The 22503-nt window shown below is 37.8% G+C and overlaps 1 protein-coding gene across 9 annotated transcripts in view; it reads right to left on the reverse strand.

Moving 5' to 3' along the window:
• Positions 1-14377: 14377 nt before the first annotated feature.
• ROBO1 (roundabout guidance receptor 1) overlaps positions 14378-22503 on the reverse strand; it is a 1122251-nt gene continuing 1114125 nt past the window's right edge. For 3 of the 9 annotated variants that reach the window (XM_073892010.1, XM_073892021.1, XM_073892014.1), the window contains 2 exons: positions 18493-18689; positions 14379-17225 (listed from right to left, as the gene is read on the reverse strand). In XM_073892010.1, the coding sequence (XP_073748111.1) occupies positions 17211-17225; positions 18493-18689 (212 nt within the window). In that variant the 3' untranslated portion in view covers positions 14379-17210. Of the gene's footprint in view, positions 17226-18492; positions 18690-22503 lie in introns of all 9 variants that reach the window. The other 6 variants (XM_073892039.1, XM_073892029.1, XM_073892057.1 and 3 more) reach the window with 3 other exon arrangements.

Genomic DNA, 22503 nt, shown 5'->3' on the forward strand with positions numbered 1-22503 from the left:
AAAAATTAAGAAAAAAACACAGAAGAAACAAAACTATAACGAAACGAAGCCCAGAGTACCTCAGTTGGCATCTGTTCTTCCCCACGGTCAGAGTTTCGCCGACTGAACCAAATGGCTTCCCAGTTTCTGGTTTCTCCCTAAAAGTCAGAGCTTCACTGACCGAACCAAGTAACAAGCGAAGAGAGCCAAGCCGAAGCCCCCTCTTTGGAGGCAACCAAATGAGAGGAAGAAAGCTAAGAGTCACTAATGTTTGGGCAGAGAACATTAAAGGCCCAGTTTCTAAATATCTTCCTTTTACAAAATAAATGTAATGCGGCCGATTTTGTCCAAAGATCCCCAAAACTGCAGCAACAAAGAAACCAAAGGCAAATGAACCGGTTCACAAACAAACTGGAAAAGTCCAACAACTAGTCCCTTCTCCATTTGTACCCCAGACAAATGCAAACAAAGTGGCTTCCAGCCAAGGAAAAGCCCAAACGGAGGGGAAGGGGTTCCCGGTTTTGCACGCTGGAGTGACTTACCCTACTGTCCAGGTGGTCAACACGCAGAGGTTCGTGGACTCCTTGCCCCAACAGGCAGCTGCAGGCGCAACCCTCGCGACTGCAGGAAGTGAGAGGAGAAGCCCCGGAACAGGACGTCCCCACAGGTGCGAGGGCTCTCCCGGAAGCTTCTCTGCGGCAGGGCGCCTGTCCCAACAAATTGTAACGGAAGTCGAACTCCTTCTGCTCACCCCGTGGCAGGCCAGTACGTCGAGAGGCAAGATATTGGGGCAAAGAAAGCGACTTTATTTGGAAAGTCAGCAAACCAAGGAGGTGGTGGACTGTTGTCCCAAAGAACGCCCCCCCCCCCCACACACACACACACTCCAGCATGAGATTTGAGCTTCTTTTTTATTAAGAAAAGAGGACGATGTGAGGGAGTTGGAGTCAAAAGGTGGCTGACATCTGAGGAAGGTCTTGTAACTTCTTTGTCCTTGGTCAGCCGATCTTCATGTACAGGAATCTGGTCCAGTCATTCCTGTGAATCTTAAACACAGCATAGTCATTTCTGTACACACTTCCTTATCTCCTTGGGTGAGGTAGGTTTGGGGTAAAAAGCAGTTTTGCGAATCTTAGCTGTAATATGTCTACGTGCAGGGCCAAGCAGACGTTTTTAAGCCACAGGTCACAGCAGCAAGGGAAACGGAAGCAATATGGAGTTAGATAAGCTAAGTTTCTCCCTGTTAACAATTTGACCAAACTCCAATCAGGATTCTCTTGAGTCCTCTTCCTGACCAGGCTCCTGACCTCCAGATCTGTCCATGGCCCTTTTAGCCCAGTTTTAGCAAGAATTCTGCTGGTTCGGGTTGGTGAGAGTCAGCTACCCTTTAGAGCTGATCAGTGCCTCATCCTTCATCCTGGATATCTTGCCCTAAACCTGCTTTCAGCAAAAATCCTTCACGTCAGTTTAGCTAGACTCTCCCTAGCTGTTTCCTTTTATTATTTTCCACCCACTGACCCCCTACTCTGATCCTTGGCTATAAATCCCCACGTGTCCTTATTGGTGGCAGAATTCAACCTCTTTCTCCTATTGCAAGGCCCCATTGTAGTTATTCCCCTGAATAAAGTCTGCTTTACCATCTTTAACATGTGTCAGAATAATTTTTCTGCAAGAGTGACTTTGGTAAGAGCTGCTTCAGGTGGTGGAGATAAAAACTTGATTGAAGTGGATTCAAGAGATAATGATTGGGATGAAATGGAGAAAGCAAATACAAATAACTTATAAGGGAAGCAGAGAAATGAGGCAGTGGAGAGAGTTACGGATTCTACAGAAAATATCAAGGATGACGATACTATAACATGTTTTTTTTAAGATTTTCCTATAGAAAAAAATTATTATGAAGAGAGGAAAGGGGGAAAACTGGATTAATTTCTTTGAGATAGGAAGATTTCTTTTTCCAAAAGAGAAAAAATGGGTTCCAAAGGACAATGTAAGGGACTGGCTTAAATTGTTTCATGGACAATTCACCTATTTTCACAGGACTGAAAATAAAATAAGTAGATACTGATGCAATTATGTTGGTAGTTGGTATGGGAGAAAGGCTTTTCTGATTGTTTTCTTAATGAAATAAGCAAGATCATTAGCTGTGGTCTCCTCATCGTCGGGGAGGTTGAGCTGGAGGTTTGGGAAGCCAGATACTTGTCTTGAAGAGAGAGAGAAGTGAAAGGACAAAGGAATTATATAGTAGGGTTTCCAAAAGTGATTATAATGATAGATCGTGGAAGCTAAGTGTACAATGCAAGAAAAAAGAATGTGAAGGGGTGAGGGTCCATTCGAGTAGGTATTACTGACCTCCTATTTGAGGTAGCAGAGCTGAGTCTCTGTTCTTTCCGGCCCTGAGGGTTAATGAGCTTAAATATTGTTAAGTATTATGTTTCTACCCCTCCCGAATCTCTTCAGAAGTGGGATAGTTTTGTTTTTTGTTTTTTTTTTTTCAGCTCCACAGAAAAAACCCCTTATTCTTCACATAGAACAACGGATGTCTATTTATTCTATGCTCACATAATTAAGAGACCCACTCCAAAGAACAGTCCCAAAATAAAGAATTTCCTCCTGAATGTCTTTTTGTTATTGCCTATAGCGAATACGGCTCTAACACAATTCAACTTACATATATTTTCTGAGGACTTATTTTATACTTGGCTTTGTTTGGGCGCTGTGAACCATAATCCTTGCCTTCATGGAGCTTTGTCTTTGGTGGGCTGCATATGATTGACAAAGAAAATCCCAAAGGGATAATTCTGACATGAATTGGAGATGGCATGAGAGGAGAAAAAGAGTATGGTGGGTGAAATACAATTTTAAATAAGGTGGTCAAAGAGCTGTTATTTAGAAAACAAGGACCTGAAGGAAGGGAGTGAGTCATGGAAATAGCTAGGAGAGTGCATCCAGCTCAGGGGCTGTCAAGTGCAAATGTCTAGAGGTGGGGGTCTGCCAGATTTGTTCTCAGGGCAGTCAGGAGGCCTGGGGACTGGAGACCAACTGTAGGTAAATAGAAGTAAGGGGGAGGCAAGCTTAAGTTGCACTGTTTTCTAACTATGCATGGGACAAGCCAGGGAAGTGAGGAAATGATGAAAGAGTGGAATGATGATCAAAACTGTATTTTTAAAAAGGATCACTGTCGCTGCTGTACTGAGATCACATGTCCCCCTACATTAGAAGGTCATGAATTTGTTGCTTTGGTCTGTTTTTGTTTTTTTGTTTTGTTTTGTTTTTTTGTAGACTGAAGTTGCTCCAGACAAAAGTGTAATAATAAAAGAAAACAAGACCTTTGATAATTTGGGAAATTTGGGTTGGTTCAACCACTAAATGTTCTTGGAAGTAAGCCTAAAAATGGCTTACTTCCAACATGTTACTAATTCTGGAAGCTCCATGTAATCCAGTAAAAAAAAAAAAAAAAAAAAAAAAAAAAACTTATTTCTTTAATACTGAACATGACAATATATCATGGTTGGGATAGGTTCCTGGAAGATAGGCCCGGATGCAGGCTTCTAGTACAGAACCCACAGGTTCAATCAGACTTGTGCCCAGGTCCAAGGCCACAACAACCTGATTACACCATTCCATTCTGAAATCAGAAGAAAAGTTTAGGCCAGCAGATCTGAATGGAAGCCCTCCTCATAATGTACAGTGCTGTCAGCTTTGGCCACTTTGCACAGCCTCTCAGCAGCCAACTTCCTCTCTCTCGTCTTCCCGCAGACCTTTGTATGGGGCCCTCCACACACCCCCTCGACACACCACCTCTACATCTACACAAACCACACATGTGTCACCCTTACCTGCCTAGCCCCTTGCGAGCTAATACTCTATGATCTCATTTATACTGGAATTAAAACAACAACAGCAACAACAAAAAACTCACAGATGCAGAGAACAGATTGGTGGTTGCCAGAGGCAGAGGGGTGCAGGGCACAAAATGGGTGAAGGTGGTCAAAAGGTACAAACTTCCACTTATAAAAATACATAAGTTCTGGGGATGTAATGTATAGCATAGTAACTATAGTTAATAATACCGTATTGCATATTTGAAAGTTGCTAAGAGAATAGATCTTAAAAGTTCTTATCACAAGAAAAAAAATTGTGACCATGTGTGGTGACGCATGTGAATTAGACTTATTGTGGTGATCATTTTGCCATGTAGACAAACATCCAATCATGCTTTACACCTGAAATTATTATAATGCCATGTATCAACTACATCTCAATTTTTTAAAATGACCTATTTCCTTGACACTGAATGTGAGAGTGTGGCATGTCTTGGGTGGTTTCCTAGAAGGGCAGTAACACCTGATAGCTCATAAACAACTGTGTGGGACTATTACAAAACTGATACCATATGCCAAGAATAAATGGTGATATTAAATTATTCAGGTTTCTACTTTCTCTCTTGGAATTTTATGCTTCACTAAATCCCCTGTGAACTAAGTAACCTCCAGTAACTCTGAGATATTTTAGGTGGTGAAAGACTAGAAATTCAACTACCTGAAAAGAGATGGGGTCCTTGAGAAGTTAATTGGGAAAAATATTGAAATATATCTGTGTTTTTTTTTCAATTGGTAATGCAGTAAATTCTGGCAGTGCATTATAAAGCATTTCATTATTCTGTCAAATTTCTATTTTTGTATGTATAAAGCATTAAAATAAGGATATTGAAATATCAATAACAAATAGATAAAAGCAGGAGCTTAGTAGAAGACTTATTATAGTCAAATCTAGAGCAAAGGACTTTTATCTGTATTTGAATCCTAGACTAGATTTGTGACCTTGGGCAAGACATAACCACCACGACCCTCTATTATCTCATATGGAAACCAATATATTTGCTGTTGTGGTTCAGATTATATCTTAAAACGTACTTGAAAATATTTATAAACCATAAAATTCCATAAAAATTTTAAAGAAGCAGGGAAATACTCTCTTAATTTTCTATTTTCTCTATTAAGCCTTTATCCCTACTACATGGAATTAAAAATTAATATATTTTCTATTCATATTTCTACTCATTTCCCTTACCTTGATGAAGCTACAAGGAATAAACAAAAAGATTACAAGTAGGAAGAGAAAGCAAGAGGAAAGATGATTGTAATGATCTAAGTGAATGATTTAGGTCCTGCTTCTTAGCAGAATTGTCTTCTGAACTTTAGAATTCCCTGCAAAAATCTCTCTAGCTTCTCTGGCATATGCAATCAAAGGAAAAGAATCACCACGTTTCTGGTTTATAAAGTAAAACCTGAAAACCAGTGACTTGATGTGAAAGTTAGGGCAGCAGTCTTCACAGCTGGAATACGTACAACTAAGATCATTAAGGGTGATGCTAGATGTATACTGCGGTGCTTTGGTTTACCATCATTCTACTTCAAAAACATCATTCTCCCCCCTCAAAACATATGCTGTTGCTTAAATGCCTGGCAACTCCCATTGTTTCAGATTTTCTTTCTTCCTGTTTCCAAGTGTATGGATTTCCTATTCACTAAAGACACTGAAGCAGTTCTGGTTTATATACTGCTACGTAACAAACCACCTCAAACCTCCTGGCATAAAGTAACATCAATTTTATGATGTTCATGGGTTCTGTGGGTCAGAAATTCAAAGCACCACTGGGAGGGTTTGTCCTGGGATGACTTCACAAGTGCTCCACGAAATCTGGGGTCTTGGCTGGGAAGTTATGAGTGGCTGGGGGTGACTCAAATGGCTGAGGGTTGGAATCAGCAGACTCCCATGACAGGCACTAAAGCTGGGTTCCATTGAGACTACTGACCTACACAAGACCTTTCTAGGTGGCTAGGCTTTTTACAGCATAGCAACTGGATTCCACAAGTGAGCTTCTGCAGAGCAAATGTTCAGAGAACCAAGAGGATGCTGCTTGGATTTTAATGATTTAACCTCAGAAGTCAATAAGCCTATTTTATTGGTTGGAGAAGTCACAGTCTTACCATGATGCAAGGGGATGCTGTGTCATCCACTTTGTGTCCTGCTGAGAAGAATGTAAAAAAATTTGTACTCCTTTTTAAAATTACCACATAAACTATGTATGAGAGCTAGGTAGAAAACAGACTAATTGCTAAATGTATGAGTAAGAATGTGTGTATGTTACTCATTGTTGGGTGTGTTCCATCACCCTTTCTTTTCAACAAACAATCCATATATCTCAGGGGTAACAGACTGATATATTCCAGCAGAAGACCTGATAAGTCCAAAGGAATCCAGGCTTAAGTCAAACAGTACATGGTATTTCTCTGGACATAGGCTTGGTCCTGGAAAGAGCATGTGTAACAATTTGGATCACCGGGATGCATAGTTAGAGAGTATTGTGTTTTCTTGCTTTTGTCCCTTGGCCTCTGAATAGTATCATGTGTGTTTGAGGCTGGTCTGTTATGGCCATCTTGATAACAGCTGGAGAGAGAAGGCAACATGTGGAACAAAGCAGAGCAAAGAGATTCAAAGACAAATGGAATCAGAGCCTTGATTGAACCATGTCTGCTTGTACTTTTTCAGTTCCATTACACCATAAATTTCTTTTATGGCCTAACCACATTGAGTTGGATTTTATGTATATAACCTGTGTTCAGAAGCATCATTACTAACACTCCGCATGAAAGGGAGAAATTAAATATAAAACAATTTAATCTCAAATCCTCTTAATATTTTTATCAGTTAATTCTTTCATATTTTTATTGACTGATTCTTTAAGTTTGTGTCATTCTAAAGTTATTTTATTTTATTTATTTTTGATTCTAAAATTATTTAGTTGGCCAAAACAAAAGTAGTAATTCAAATCACATTTTTAAGACATAATCAAGAATTTGTCTTTAGGATTCATCTAAGTATATTTTAATTTTAAAACATATTCAATAGTTTTTCAAGTAGGAGAGTATGATTTTGAAAGAACCCAAGCTTTATATGTTATAAATGAATTGACAACTTCCTTTACAGCCTTCCATAATCCAGACAAAATATCTCTTCAATTTCTGTTTGGAGTTTTAACAAACTCCTTTATTGCCATGTGCTATAGTATCAATATTTGTGTCCCCCTGAAAGTCATATGTTGAAACCTAAACCCCAGTGAGATGGTATTAAGAGGTGGGGCTTCAGGAGGTAATTAGGTCATAAGGGTGGAACCTCATGAATAGGATTAGTTTCCTTATAAAATAGACCTCAGAGAGCAACATTTCCTCTTCAGCCTTAGGAGTACACAACGTAAAGTTGACTGTCTATGAACCAGGAAGCAGGGTCTCACCAGACACTGAATCTGCAGCTGCCTTGTTCTTGAATTTTATAGCCTCCAGAACTAAATTTGAGAAATAAATTTCTGTTATTTATAAGCCACTGAGTTCAAGGTATTTATGTTAAAGCGGGCTGAAAGGACGAAGACACTGTGTAAATACTTCTATTATACCATTAGTACTTGGCTGTGTGTGTCTGCCTCACATTGTATTGTGAGCACTTCTGGAGTATATTCATCTTTGTTCTAAGCACAGAATAGATGCTTAGTTGAATGCTGGATCAATGAATGAATGCCTCGCTTGAAATCAGGGTAGGGAGTTGAGTAAAACTTGTAGGTAACTTCATCGAATGCTTTCAATGACCTTATAGAGGGTAACTAAGATTTTAGGATAGTCCAGTGGCCATATTTTTGAAACCATGTTATATAGCAAGATAAGAAAGTTTATTCAAAATTATTGTTTAATTAAATGCATACTTGAAACATGTGAGGCTTAATTAACAATGGTTGATAGTAAATCATCCAGATAAAATATATTAGCTTCCGAACATATGCTAATCCTATGCAGAGGTATATTATTAGTCTAAGTAGTTTATTATTTTTCTTGACTTATTTTTCCCCGAAGTATTCAAGCATTCAAAATGATAAGGTATTGCTTACTATAAATGTCATAGCCTATTTTAAAAAGACAGGTTAAAAAAATGTTAAAACCTCTCCAAAAGATCCCTCTTCCCCATAGAGTGGCAGAAGTAGGAGCAAAGGGATTTCTGTGTTAGACAAAGCAATTAAAAATTCTGACTCAGCAAACAATGTTGTATGACCTTGAGCAGCTTCTCAAGTCCTTTTCTGATAAAACAAAGGTATGCATACTTGGAAGTTTAAGTCGAATTGTTAAAACTCCTTTATTATGGAATTCTATATCATATATATATATGCGCAGTTACTATGCTTTGGAAATTATGTTTTAATTGCATATTTTTAAAAGTGGTCTCTGGAAATCTAAGCAAATTAAGATTTGGTGTTAATTAAAGATATGGAGCTTTTGGGTTTTTTATAAGATTTTAAGTGTGCTTTGCACCCAATGTGGGGTTCAAACCCACAACCCTGAGATCAAGAGTAGAACACTCTACCAACTGAGCCAGGCAGATGCCATTAAAGATAATGCAGCTTTTAAATACTTGGTGGCAAGAGCGTCCATTGATTCATCCCCCGCTCCCAAAGCAGACACCATTTTTTCCTCATTTCAGTTATAGTTAAGAAAGGAGGTTGAGTATTGTTTCTAAAGTTGATTAACCGGGTTCTCATTTCTGAGGAGCAGTTTTAATGTCTGGAAAGAGCACTAGACGTGAAGCTGGATTCACATCCATGCTGTTTATATCTTCCTATTGTGAATTTCAGCAAATTTCTTAGTCTTTCAAAATCTTGGCTTACTTATCTGTCAGGAGGGATTAAGCTTCGCCATTCCACTCCAAGTTAGGGGAAAATTCAACCTGATGACATAGTTCAATCATAACAGGTACACAATAAATGACTCATCTTTTCCCTCTAATCTATTTACTCGTAATTTACTTCTTATGGTATTTCCCATGGTGACTATTCCAGATGCCTTTCACTCTCCAAGCCCTTACCAACATGCTTCATAATTTTGTTTTGCAGCTTTGAAAACGGAACTTACATAAAGAACTATTACCTTACTCCATCATTGTCTGCCCACCAAAATCACAGGCACAACATATAAGCACTCAGTCTCACATACACACTGAAAATGCATTTTGTCATGTTTTACACAGAACTTTACTAAGAACAGGTAGATAAGGTTATTGCCTGTATACTAACGAAACTCCCATATTGTGAAAGACAGAAAGCAGTCTTCTATTCAACAGGTGTTCTCTGTTAAAACTCAAGTTTTATTAGGCTGGCTTTACAGTTTTCCCTATGTTTCAGGCTACCCTGGTGTGGCAGCCAGGGTAAATACTTCTGCAGGGCTGCTGTTGATATAAACAACATAAGTCATTCCAAACCAAACACATGAGCATCATTCTGAGAGCACGATCTGACTTGATTTTATGAAAGAAATATGCCAGCCAGTGTGAGCAATCCACTAACCAGGCCACCCTCCTGGAACCAGGGGGCCAGTTTGCAGGGCCCCAGCACAATCCCATCGACAATAATCTGAATTCTGGAGCTCCTTGGGTTATGGAACCCACAGGCAGGGTCCCAGGCCCATATCAGTCCCTGTCTGGGCTCTGGCACTTGGCTCTGCAGGCACTGCGTGCCCTGGCAAGTCTCAGCCAGCAGAGGAGAATTTTAAAAATTTTCAGGAAGACACTCCAAAGTGCGGGAGACCCCTGAAGTACAGGATGGGGACAGAAGCCCTAGGTTCCCTGGTCACTTCTGTGACTTCCTGAAGCTGAATGGGGAATAGAAGTCACTTAAACAGGAAGCATCAAAAGCTTTGTTTTACTCAAGACTGAAGAGCTCAGACCTTTTCCTAAATGGAAGAAGTCTGTCTAAAACCTCCAACTCTCAGGGCTCCCGGGTGGCTTGGTTAAACATCCGCTTTTGGCTCAGGTCATGATCCCGGGGTCCTGGGACCTAGCCCTACGTGGGGCTCCCTGCTCAGGGGGGAAGCCTGCTTCTCCCTCTCCCTCTGCCACTCCCCCTGCTTGTGCTCTCTCATGCTCGCTCATGCTCTCTCTCTCTCTCAAATACATAAATAAGTTCTTTAAAAATAAATAAACAAATCCTCCAACTCTCGCTTCCGTCTTAATTATGTGGAGTTCACAACGGTGCCCAAGATCTGAATGAGAAAAAAAAAAGTACCAAACCCATGTAAAAACTTTGAGCCCAACTCATTTAAGGTGATGGGCTTGTATAAATGTTACAATAGTTTATCAAATATAAGACTATTGAAGGAGCTTTATTTTCCATGCCATTGTGTAAATGCTACCAATTTCAGTTGTAAGGTAATGTCTCAATGAGAGTCTTGCAGAACACATAAATGGGCTACACTATCCTCAAATTGCTTGAAATTTCTTTCATGCTTTTCTGAGGGATTTGGTAATTTTTCCTGCATTCATTTGCATTGTTTGTGTGTATGTTATAAAGCACAACTCTAATTAATTATTTAATTGTAGATACCTTTATTTCATAGGTACTATAAAGCTTATTGCTCTGCTAGAAAATCCATGATTGTAGTTATTCTAATGATCCAACTCATGCCTCACTGCTATTTCCATATCTTTTTTGCTTCGGTGTTGCTTCAATGTTAATCATATAAATATTTTCAAAATACATTAAATGGCAGTTAAACTCAACACACATAGTACAAACAATTGATAATTGGTAAGAATTCCACCAAGGTTATAGTAATATGAATACACATGACTAATTTCCTACATGCATGGCGTGAGAGAAAATTTATCTTAAACTTGAAAAAGGTAATTTGATGATTGCTTGATTTTTGATACCATGCTAAAGCATCTCCCAATAATCCTGCTTATAGTATATGGGTTTGAGGACTCTGTTGTGGCAGACAATCCCCTTGAGATCAGACTTACCTCATCTTGGCACCTTCCCATCTCAGACACCTGACATAAGCATGTCCACTTTCTGCCTCAGGGTCTTCTACTCACTTGGTCTGCTCACCAGGGCTTGAGAGATAACTCCCCCACCTACTCCACCCCACCCCTACCCCACCAGCAACTTGCAACCAAGGGGGAAATAGGAGTAAACTGATAATGTTCCAGGCACCTGTCCTTGGGGGAAGGACTCTGGGAGGTATTCTGTGTGCTTCTCAATGGAACCAGTAGAATCCCCACCGGAGGTGCCTTCACCAGCTTTAAAGTACCTGTGTTGACATCTCCTCCCATTCCCTCACACTCCCAAACTCACTTCCTGGGATTACCTCCCAAATAAATTATTTGCACCCATGTCTTTGTTTCAGATTCTGCCTCTTGGGAAACAAAAAGACTAAATCACTGTTTGACCCTCATCTGATTTTTTGGGGGGGACTGTAAATTATCAAAGTACATTTTTGACTAATTGCAAATAATAAAGGTGAAGATTTTATGTAGCTCTGAAGGTTAATGATTATTTAACCTAAAGAGAAAGATAGGCATCATGATTCTCTAGTGCAGCAGAAATATTAACATTTGCTTGTATGGTCCTATAGAAAGCTAACTAACTTAGCAATCATATTTAAGTTCCTTCCACAACTGTTCTTCAATTGCTCTTTATCTTCCTGCTGATTCCCTTGTTAATGAGGTAAATAAAATTTGACAAATGCTCATTTTCTGTTTGTATGAGACCTGTTTTTTAATAGCAGGTAATAAAAACTACATCGTGACTATTGCCTGGCTGAAAGTGATTGCAAGACACTGCCAACTCAAAATTTCATTCTACTTTCGGGTATATCACAATGAACCATATACTTGATTTGTTAGGGTAGTGTTTTTCGAACTTTATTTTTTTAAAACATAAAATTGCCTGGGATTGTCTCCAAAATGCAAATTATTAGGCCTTGCCTCCTGGGATTCTGATTCAGCAGGATCAGGCCAGGAATCAGGAATTTATATTTATAACTAGAAGACAGATGTTCATGGACATCACCTTGAGAAACATAGACTTAGAGCCTCTGGAGAATAAATAATAAAATAAAATTTCAAATAAAATATTTGAAAATATTTTTTTAAATACTCATTTGTTGTCCTCTCTCTCACTAGCATTCAAAACAGGGAATAAGGGAAAGAGAAAGACAAAAAATGCAACTTTCTCAACTAATAGCACCTAAAATGCTAATTAGTCTAGCGTGTTCTTAAGAATGACAAGAAAATTTAAGAACAAAGGATTATCTATTTTTTGAAAATAAAGCAATGTTTGTTTTCTCATATACCCTGATACATCTAAAAAAATAAAAGTTGGGGATTTGGTTAAAAACCAGCTTGCTAACTCAAAATAACTTTATGTATTTATATTCCTCATTTGAGTAAATATTTATTTTCAAGCCCAAGATCTGGAATTTCTTACATTCCATTTCCAACATATTCTACATTTTTGTTCATTGGGTATTCATTGGTTTAAGCCACTAAATTCAGCATGTTACAGTGGGAACACATGTGGGCTAACCAAACAACAGCTCGGTTTGGGCATAGTTGTCACTTGTCTTTGCAGTGTTATCTGAATATTTCATTTTTTTTGTCATTTAATAAAAATGAGGATATAACAAAAATATAACTGCTGATGAGAATGATATATTTGCAGTAGAGATGGCAGTCATTTGGTGTGCTACAGACAAAATCTAACCTTAATGAGCGGACACTGGACTCTGCAGTTGGGGTATGTTCATATGTGGGAAAATTCTTGAGCATCAGTACCAAAATATGAACTGATTTTTGGCATCCAAAAACAGAAGGTCCTTAAGGTTCTTAGTTGGGAGTCCTGCTACAGACTCTTTTATGAAAAGAAAAAGGTCAATGCCAATAGTTTTCTAGAAAAAAAAATCCTTAAAATTTGTTAACGCTAAAGTCATCTTTATACTCTCATGCTCAATATTTAGTTTGGTCTGGTGCCAACTCCCTGGGTTTTTTCCTTTTAAATTTCTGCTAAATTCTCTTGACATAAGCTGAGAAACTAGAATTTGAGAAAAGATACTTCTATTTTTAAAGAGTAACCTCTTTTTAATGTTTAATTATATCCTTTTGTAGCAAGATCGTATATTGAAATATTAACAGACATTGCACCTGCTACAGGCTATTTCCTACTCTACCATCCCACTTCATGCTTCCAGCACATGAGAGGGTTTTCTATGTACACTGCCCTCAGATGGTTACCATAGAAAAGCAATTCAACCCTCCCTTTGGGGTTTCAAAATAGATTCTTGAAATCTGTAGCAGAATAAAGGCTGAGTTGCAAGAGCTAAGGTCTTGCACACCAAAGACTTGGCACGCAAGCAATATACATGAGAGTCTCTCTCTTCCCTTCTCTCTCTCTCTCTCTCTCCTCCTCCTCCTTCTCTTCATGTTCTATCTCACTGAGAAGAGAAAATTAAACATGAGGTGAGAGAATTAGATATGGTGAGTGTGTCACTGAGGTTTCTGGTCAGGTAGATTTTTAGGAGTTTGAAAATAGAACAAACTATGCAGCACTTTCTAGTTCAAAATCAGAGAGGGAGGAGGTATTGCCCCATAAATACTTGAGCATTTGCTATGTACTTTGCATGTATGAATCCATTTAATCCAAACAACCTTGTAAAGTTGGTATTCTTAATACACCACTTAAAGATTAAAAGAGATTCACTAAGTAACTTTCCCCTGGCTCACAGCTAATAACTCATGGAGCCAGGATTCAAGCATAGGTGGTCAGGATCCAGAACTAAATCTTATTTCCTTTAACTTCAGGAGTAGCCACCACCCCCTCCCCCAACCCACACACAGCCTAAATGGTAAGCAGTTAAAGAAACACAGTAGTATCCTCTGAGGCCCAAGGAAGGGGCCTCATACCCAAGTCTCCAGAGCTTCAGCATGGCATGGAAGAGCGTATGAATGTCCCATTCCCTGCTCCCCGCCCCCAACCTACATCATAGGGCTTAGAAGTATCAGGAGAGTGTCAATGAATAAGGGACATCAAGGTAGGGAGAAGGAAGTTGCAGCATAAACGTTCTGAGAAATGAAGACCATTGGAAACTTGGACAACAGCAAAATGTCAAAAGTCCCTATGCCACCCCTACCCCCCAACACACACACACTTTCTACACAAGAAGGCAGCCTCTGGAATCTTGATGCCACCCTGCAGAGAGGGTAGGGAAGAGAAAATCCAGACTTTATATCTGAAATGACCCAGAAAGTCAGATATGATTGAGTTCATCTAGAATGAAAATGATATTCTCTGCCACTAAGCAGAAGAGTAGCCCCCAATACGGCAGATGGTTTTTCTGAAGTCAAGTGACATGCTCGCACACCCAAAATGTGAAAGAGGTACTGAAAACGCCACATCACCACCCACTGTGTGGCCCTCAGGAATTCAGAAGCAAGGAAACAAACCAAAACACCAAGAGTTTATTCCACGATTAGGACTTTGACAGTGAATTTTACTCACCGGAAATGGAACCATCCCCCTCCTCGTACCACACTTACACTTTGATAGGTTTTTAACTCTGCAAGTTTTTAGGAACAAACGACATGTGAAAAGTGAGGATAGAATGTGTGCAGTGAATTTCAGTCTATAAATACAATACCTTATATTGTTTGGGGGGGGTTTACAGAGTCCACGTCATATACATCAACTCACTAAATCATGACAACAGCTCCATGAGGTAGGCATTACTGAATTCACAGGTGGAGAAACCTGAGACTTAGAGGTTAAGGAACGTGTCCGGGGAAACAGAGTTTGTGACAAAACCAGGACTCAAATCCAGGCCCTCTGATACACATAATTTGCATGTATATCATGTGCTATAAATAAATAGAGACTAACTTATAGTCACCTCAACAAGGGAAGAGAAAAATTAGGCCATTAAACATGTCTCTCCAATGTTTCCCTTGAAATAGTTGGAAACTGACTTCTTGACCTATGGACCTAAGTAGATGCTGGTGATTACTTAATTTTTGTAAAATTAACCTTCAAAATACATCCCCCTTCTTTTTTGTTGTCCAAAATTTTCCGTTTTTCAAATTGTGATCAACACAAAATTTAACTATATATATATATATACACACACACATATAGTCATATACATTATGATATATATATATATATACATATATATATATCATAGGAAAAAAATCTTCACTAGATTCTATTGCTCATCTCATCCATCCAAAGTTAACACTTGAATATGCTGACCCTAATCTAATAAACTTAACAATGTTCAACCCAGTATATGATAGGTATAGAACTGTTAAAATTTTACATGAATTTGTAAACAAGAAAGCAGGTAGTTACTAACAAATATTTTGGGTAATATAATTTTCTTTCTGATGGAACATAAGTGGTCCAAACTTTACAAATATGGGTTACCTGAAATTCAGATACACACAAATAAACATTTTAATGCTTTCTTAATATTAAAATGGTATTCTATGATCAAATGCCTTCTAGGTTTTGATTGATCTTATATCTTTAATTTCCATGGAGTAAAATGAGAATTTTTCCTTATAAGTAAAGCCTGGTTGTTCAGAATTTTCACTCATCTGATACTATAGTGGTGAAATGTTAAGACAGTACAACTTTGTGATTAAATGGAATAAATTTGATCACACAATGAAAAAACAAAAGAAATCAACACAAGAAAGAATGATGTATTTGAGAACATTTTTAATAAATAATGTGACAAAATTACTTTTCTGATTATTGGTTTTCAGTATGCAAAATTATGGCTAAAAATAAGAGGTTTCTTACATGAACATAATGAAAACATTAATCACATGGATTGTTCCCTTAGTACTGTACACCCTTTCTATGTAACTTTCAAATTATCTAAGTGAACACATTTAGTTTTTGGTGAACACCAGCTTTTTTTTTGTGGTTCAGTTTTGTTTGGCTTTGTTTTCCAGTGGGGTCAGGCCTGATACCTGTGTATGAATAAATGTATATTTTTTTCCTCAAATAGCACCAATTATCAAGTCAATGAAATTCATATAATGACAAAAAAGGATTATAAAAATCTACAGTCAGAGGGCATCATTTGGCAATTCAAAGCAAGTAATGCCTCTCTTTGAACTTATAAGAAAATCTTATAAGTTTCAACATTGGCCACAACAAACTTAAACCTTTTTTTAAGTCCAGGAAAAGTAAGAACCATTGTTCATGGCCCACAATAAAGTACGCACGTTACTTCACCATCTGTCATCATTCAAATATTCCAAATACAAACATAGAGCATGAACAAAACAGGTTAAAAACGCTTCTCAACATTTTTTTTTCAATAAGACAAAAAAGGTTAATAGTTACAATGGTTTACAAATAAAGTTTAGTGATTGTGCTTTTAAAACCAAAAAAAAAAAAAAAGATTAAAAACAGTGCATTACAAAAACAAAAATCAAACTTCCTTAAGTGGCACTTCTGAAAGTTGAACTGACACTACCAGAAGAAATTTAGGCCAGTTAAGATAGGGATGTCCTTATTCAATTGGTCATTAAAAACATCCATTTGTTTATAATATGCATTTATAATTGCATTTGATTGAAAAATAGAACAAGGTTTTTTTTTGCTAGGCTTACTTATGACAATGACTAGACAACCAGAGATCCAACTGGCTTACCCCTACTTATCCGAAAGTATATTTTCAAGAAGAATATACTTCAATGATTGAAATGAAGACAAAATAAAGTACCACCAGGGGTTGCAAAGAGCATATATTTACAATGTTTCTACCCCATTCAAATTGATTTGTGGTTGTTCTGCATTTGTTATATTTTATTTTCTCCCAGCAGAGGGTGGTATGAAAGACTGATTTGAAAAATCATGTTAAAATGAAGTATGTTTTAATTTGCATTAGCAGTTGGTTATAGAAAGATTTTCTCTTGACAGCCCTTGGCATGAGGTTGATTAATCAATTTTGTATCTTTGATCAATACTTTGCTGAAAGTTGGCTTGGTATATAAGCAGTGCAATGCCATATCTCAGGGTTAAAATGCAAAAGAACTGTGTCATTCTCTCTTGCTGGCTGATGACTGAAGCAAGGAGTCAAATATTTCCCTTGCTGGAAGTAAGGTGGTTTGTTCCAACAGCGAGGGGAATAGGGAAGTTCTTCATTCAGGATAAAGATCAAACAACAACAATAAAACTCCAATAAAATTTTTAAAAATGGTATTCCAATAAGAGGAATAAAAATGACAATTTTTACACTCTGATTGCACTGAACATTTTATCTGGCGTCATGTGTCATCAGACATGAGGCATCTTGAGTGATAATTTTCACATCAGATCTCACAAGCCTCTCTGGTTGTCTTCAGCTTTCAGTTTCCTGTAAGAGAAAAGTGTTCGTTAAATTTGAAAATAAATCTTAGAGTACGGTTTTAGAGTTTCGTTGATTTATATGTTTTCAACCTTACAGTTGGTATTTCTTCATTCATTCCCCGGCATATGTTAGAAAGTGCTCGTGGCAACTCATTCATTTGTCGTTAGCTGATTTTGATAGAAAATGCAATAGTTCTCTGCGAGTACCAAACTGTGTTCTGTGCAATGTCTGGGTATTGGGGCTCGTGGGGTAGGGGAAAGAGGAGCAGTATAGGGAGGATTTCTCTACTCTCCATAGCCCCAACTCAACATTGTAGTTCAAAGTGGTTATTAGAGTTATGTATGATGACTTTTTATCCTCCAAAAAGGTGCTCTTACTTAAAAAAAACCCAACCAAAAACAAATAAACAAAAGAACTTATAAAACAACTTCTCATAACAACTGTAGGAAAAAAGTCTTCCTATTTTAAACATCAAAATCAAAATGTTTTGGGATTACAGAAAATTCAATTCGACATCATTCCTTAAAATGTTTCATCTTCTATTTTTAAAAGTTCAGTTTAATGTTCATTTAACAATCTACTTGGGATTAAATATATTTGTAAGAAGAGAAATTTGCCCTCAACTTTTTTTTTTTTTATTAAATGGGGAAAACACTGTCTTAAAAAAATAGGTAGGAGGTGATTTTGTGATATGATGTACTGTCAATTCTATCTTGTATCGCTATCTATAAATTCCAACAAAGGAGTATATATTTGACTCAAAAAGTGTACTCCTCCATCCGGGAAGGTTAGAGTCAAGGATCGGGTTCTCATTTTCAGAAGAATGAAGGTGGAAGATAGTTGGTCAAATCAGTCAGATTAACCCCAGTAATTACTTGGTGGCCGATAACATAGGCTAAGCACCTTCATTCAATCCTGATAACTCTGTCACCTTACTGGTTTTTATATCCTATAATATAATACTATGCAATATATTATCTGGATAAATAGTTCTTATTTCCTAACAACACGATTGCCATATAAATTTCTTATCTGAATATCTGCAGATGAATATGCCCTCTAGATCAAAAAAGAAATTATTATCACCATTTACAACTTTGGAACACATTTCGGGGAAATCACTAAATTCACAGAATTTCAGTTTCTGGCATCACTAACATTAGGATTTGTGGTAAAACAGTAACATTTCTGTAGACTGATAAATATTCCTGACTTTGAGGCTGATATAACAACCAGTATAATGCTGAGAAACTTGGAGAAAAGTTATAGATACCTCTAATTCTTCATTATTATCTTCTCCTCTTTCATATCCTCCAAGAACTTGCATTTCTGCAATATTTCTTCGACCTACATTTGCTTGTTCTCTTTGTCTGCTTCCTGATCCTCTTGATGACATTGAGCTTGAAGAACTAGGATCTCTGGGATTATTGGATGTAGGAAAAGTAGGTCTACAGTAAGGTAGAATATCCTCTGTGTAATGAAATATAATAAGTGTGTATGAACAGCATTGTACATTTTCAAGGCATAATGTAACACACTTATGTCTGTAATTCTGCACGAGGAAGCATATTTTTGAGGAATAAATGAGGACATCTTATAACAATAATTAAAAAGGCAGCACTGTCCTGAAAAAGAAAATAACAACCCTTGTTGTCTTTCCTGGTAGTGGTTGGCCTTCAAGTTGATTTCACTCTGCAAGCTCTTGCATACCTCAAACTCACTTGAGACCAACATCATTCGGAGAGGTAAACCAAACTTGGAGTCAGACTTAGCTTCCAGTTCTATCCTTCACTATGTGATTTCCAATTATTTTAGGCCTCAGTTTCCACTTTTCTAAAAAAGCATTAATAATATCTACACCCAGAGGAGCTCCTACTGTTCTTGTAAAAACAGAGGGGATAGTGAAATCCCTATGCAAGCTATGAAGATTTCAAGGCATTGATAGAAACAAAGCCCAGTTTCCTCAAATTACCAAAACAGAACCAAGCCCAGGTTCACTTTCCAGACACCAAGATGTCATCCTCCATTTCAACATCATATTTACATTGTGGAGCCCTGAATCTCAGAAGCCTGCCATTGTTTCTAGCTCAAAACACAAAGCCATTCTAATTAAATGCCATCTCCTGAATTTCTATCTCCATACTGCTTTTATTTATTTATTTAATAATTTTTTAAAAAAGATTTTATTTATTTGTCAGAGAGAGAGAGCACATAAGCAGGGAGAGCGGAAGGCAGAGGGAGAAGCAGGCTCCCCACTGAGCAAGGAGCCCTATGCGGGACTCAATCCCAGGACCCTGGGATTGTTGAAGGCAGACACTTAACCAACTGAGCCACACAAGCGTCCCTCCATACTGCTTTTAATTTGGTGCTGCTTATACTGATGCATCTTCCAGGAGCTCACTTCTCTCCAAAGCCTGTCCACTCTACCCTTTGGACACTAAACACATGAAAAAACAACTCTTCTTCATGCATTTTTTTTTTCCTCCCCCAAACACTTCCTCTAATGTCCACGCTGCCTGAATGAAATCTGATTTCTCCAGAGGTTTCCACTGAAGTTTTCTGCAGTAGAGTGAGGAAGGCTCACCTCTAGCCCAACCAGCACCCATTCTAAGTTAATACTCCCTGACCTTTGCACAAAACATTCTCCTCCTGGGAGGGCCAAACCAGTCTACCTATGTCACCTTTTTAGTCCTCCTTGATGGCATCTTTCTCCTTATATTCTACTCATCACAATTTCCACCCCTCATCCAGATTCAGACTCACTGGGGTCTCACAGTCCATCAGGACCACTGTTCCTGGTTCCTGTACCCTTGCTTCACAGCATTAAGAATCCTGTGACCTTCATCTTCCGTCCCTGTTCCATCAATCTTTTTCTCTCCATTAACTTTAGTTTTTGTCAGGCTACGATATAAAATCTCTCTCTCGCTCAAAATTTCCCCGTAAGCCTGTGCTCTACATGAATCAACACCTTCTTCCTGTCCTTACAGCTCAGCAAAGCTTCTTAAAGCAATTTAGACTCAACACTAGTAGAAACAACTCCTGTTTACTCTGAATCCCACGGAAGTCTATCCATGCCCACATTACTACAATGGGAGAGAAAATTCACTGTGGACTTTGATAATGCTCATCATGTTTCAGCCCTTATGTCTCTGGACTTGTCACTGCCCTTCATCTGGAAACCACCATCAGTTTAAACATCACTATTCCCAGCTTCTAGTTCTCCTCCCTTCCTGGCCAGTCTCCTGTGGGCTCTTCTTAATGCAGTGCATCTTACATATTGCAGGTTTAAACACTTAGCGTAGTGTATATATACATTCTTTTTCCCACTCACTTTGGGAAATTTCCTTTATTCTCACAGACTGTAACCTTTTCTAGGTTGTAACTGTCATGGGGGCAGGTATTTTTCAGTGTTTTGTGTTTTGATATACTCTCAGCTTGACATGTAATAGGTCATTGATAAATAGTTTTGAGTGAATGAATGAGTAGATTGAATTGATATTTTATCATGACAAATCATTAATTTACATCTGCAACTCCTGATCTATGTTGAACACTTCCTCTGAAGTATCCCTCCAACTCAGTATGTCGAACATTGACCTCATCCTGTCTTTCATTCGTCTCCGTAGTCCCTAAATAATGACAATACTAATCATTACGACAACAAATACAGAAAACTGAAATTGTTTTAGAGTCTTCCCTCCCTTCCAACCACTTTCCAGTACTCCTTAAATGTACTTTTCCCACACATTCAAATATACACAAGTGAACCTGATTTTTAACACTAAAAATTGTTAAATTTTGTATTTTCCCACTCACCTCTGCTCCTGTAGCCTGGTTTGTATCCGCCGCATCTCTTCTCCAGGTGTTGTAAATATCTACTAATAGATCCCCGCCTCAAGTCATTCCCCTCTAAACCATATTCATTCAGCTGCCTTCTCGTAGGAACTATAGGCACTCTATGACTTAGACTTTCATTTACCTCCAGAGCTTCCCCTTTGGCCACCTTTATTATCTAGTAACACTGAATTTCTTATAATCTTCTCAATGTACCTCAGAGCTTTTCATGCTGAGTTTCTCTGGCAGAATAACCTATCCACTTTTCTTACCCAAGTTAAATTTCACCCATCAGGAACACTCAGCTTATTCATCATTTCCATGAAGAAAGATCAAGAAGTCTTTCTTTACCTTACATACCCCACAAGCCTGGGCTAACTGTCCCTTCTTTGGACTCTCAACTATAGTATCATAAACATTATACCAAATATGAGTATATCTATAAATGTACGGATACCTATCTGTGACTATAAGCTTCATGAGGTCAAGGTTCATGTTTGCACATAAATATCAGGACAAGTACAATGCTTTATAACACAGTGGATGTTTAATATATGTAAAAACAAATTGAACTAATTGAGATAAATGTCAGCAAATAGCTCAGTCATTCAAGTCTTGAAGACCACTCTCTTTAATTAAAAATGACCATTCATTACACATGTAAATCAGGGTCCCTCTTTCATTTTAAATAATGTCAACTGAACTATGAAGGTAAAAATTATAGCAATGCATAGAAATGATCATTTAATGACACATATATGTAGGGTTATGTTTCAAATAACAATTTGGGAAAGTAAGACCTTCAAAATAATTATCTGGTCAGTGTATCTCAGTGCTTTCCATGAAATAAGGTTCCTTGTTTCTAGATTAATAGTTCCAGTAATAGTTCTTTAGTTAGAAATATTTTTATAACACAAAGGACAACTTAATAAATTTCTAAAGATTGATAAAATAATTTCATCACTTCGTTCTAATTCTGCATACACCAAGATCTTTCCAGGTTTGTAAAGTCTTCTCCTGAAGAATCCCAATGCTTTAGAGAAAGCTTACTTATAGCGGCAAATTGGTCTATACTTTCAGGCCACGTATAAACTTCATAATATATGTCATGACATTATATTTATAAATCACTACTGGGAGTACAGTATGAGTCAAAAGTTCAGAGCCAGATCACCTTTTGCTTAACTGATAAAAAGGCTAAGTTTTTCAAACTTTGGATTGTGGGGATAACACCAAGTACTCTGCGGTCACATAGCAGAGGCATCTGCCTGAAAGGTACTTTTACTTATCACTTTACTGCTGAGTCCATGCCTGGATTAGGAGTTCAGGCTTCCTGTCACAGAACAGAGTGAAACTGACTCCCATTTTGAAAGAAAGTTGCTAATGACCAGGGGCTCATAATAAACAGAACAAGAGATTAATGTCTAATTTTACCGCAATATATCTAGTA

The sequence above is a fragment of the Callorhinus ursinus genome, unplaced genomic scaffold, assembly GCF_003265705.2.
Source record: "Callorhinus ursinus isolate GAN/ISIS: 27379988/994484 unplaced genomic scaffold, GSC_fseal_2.0 scaffold1, whole genome shotgun sequence".
In the NCBI taxonomy this organism is placed as follows: Eukaryota; Metazoa; Chordata; class Mammalia; order Carnivora; family Otariidae; genus Callorhinus; species Callorhinus ursinus.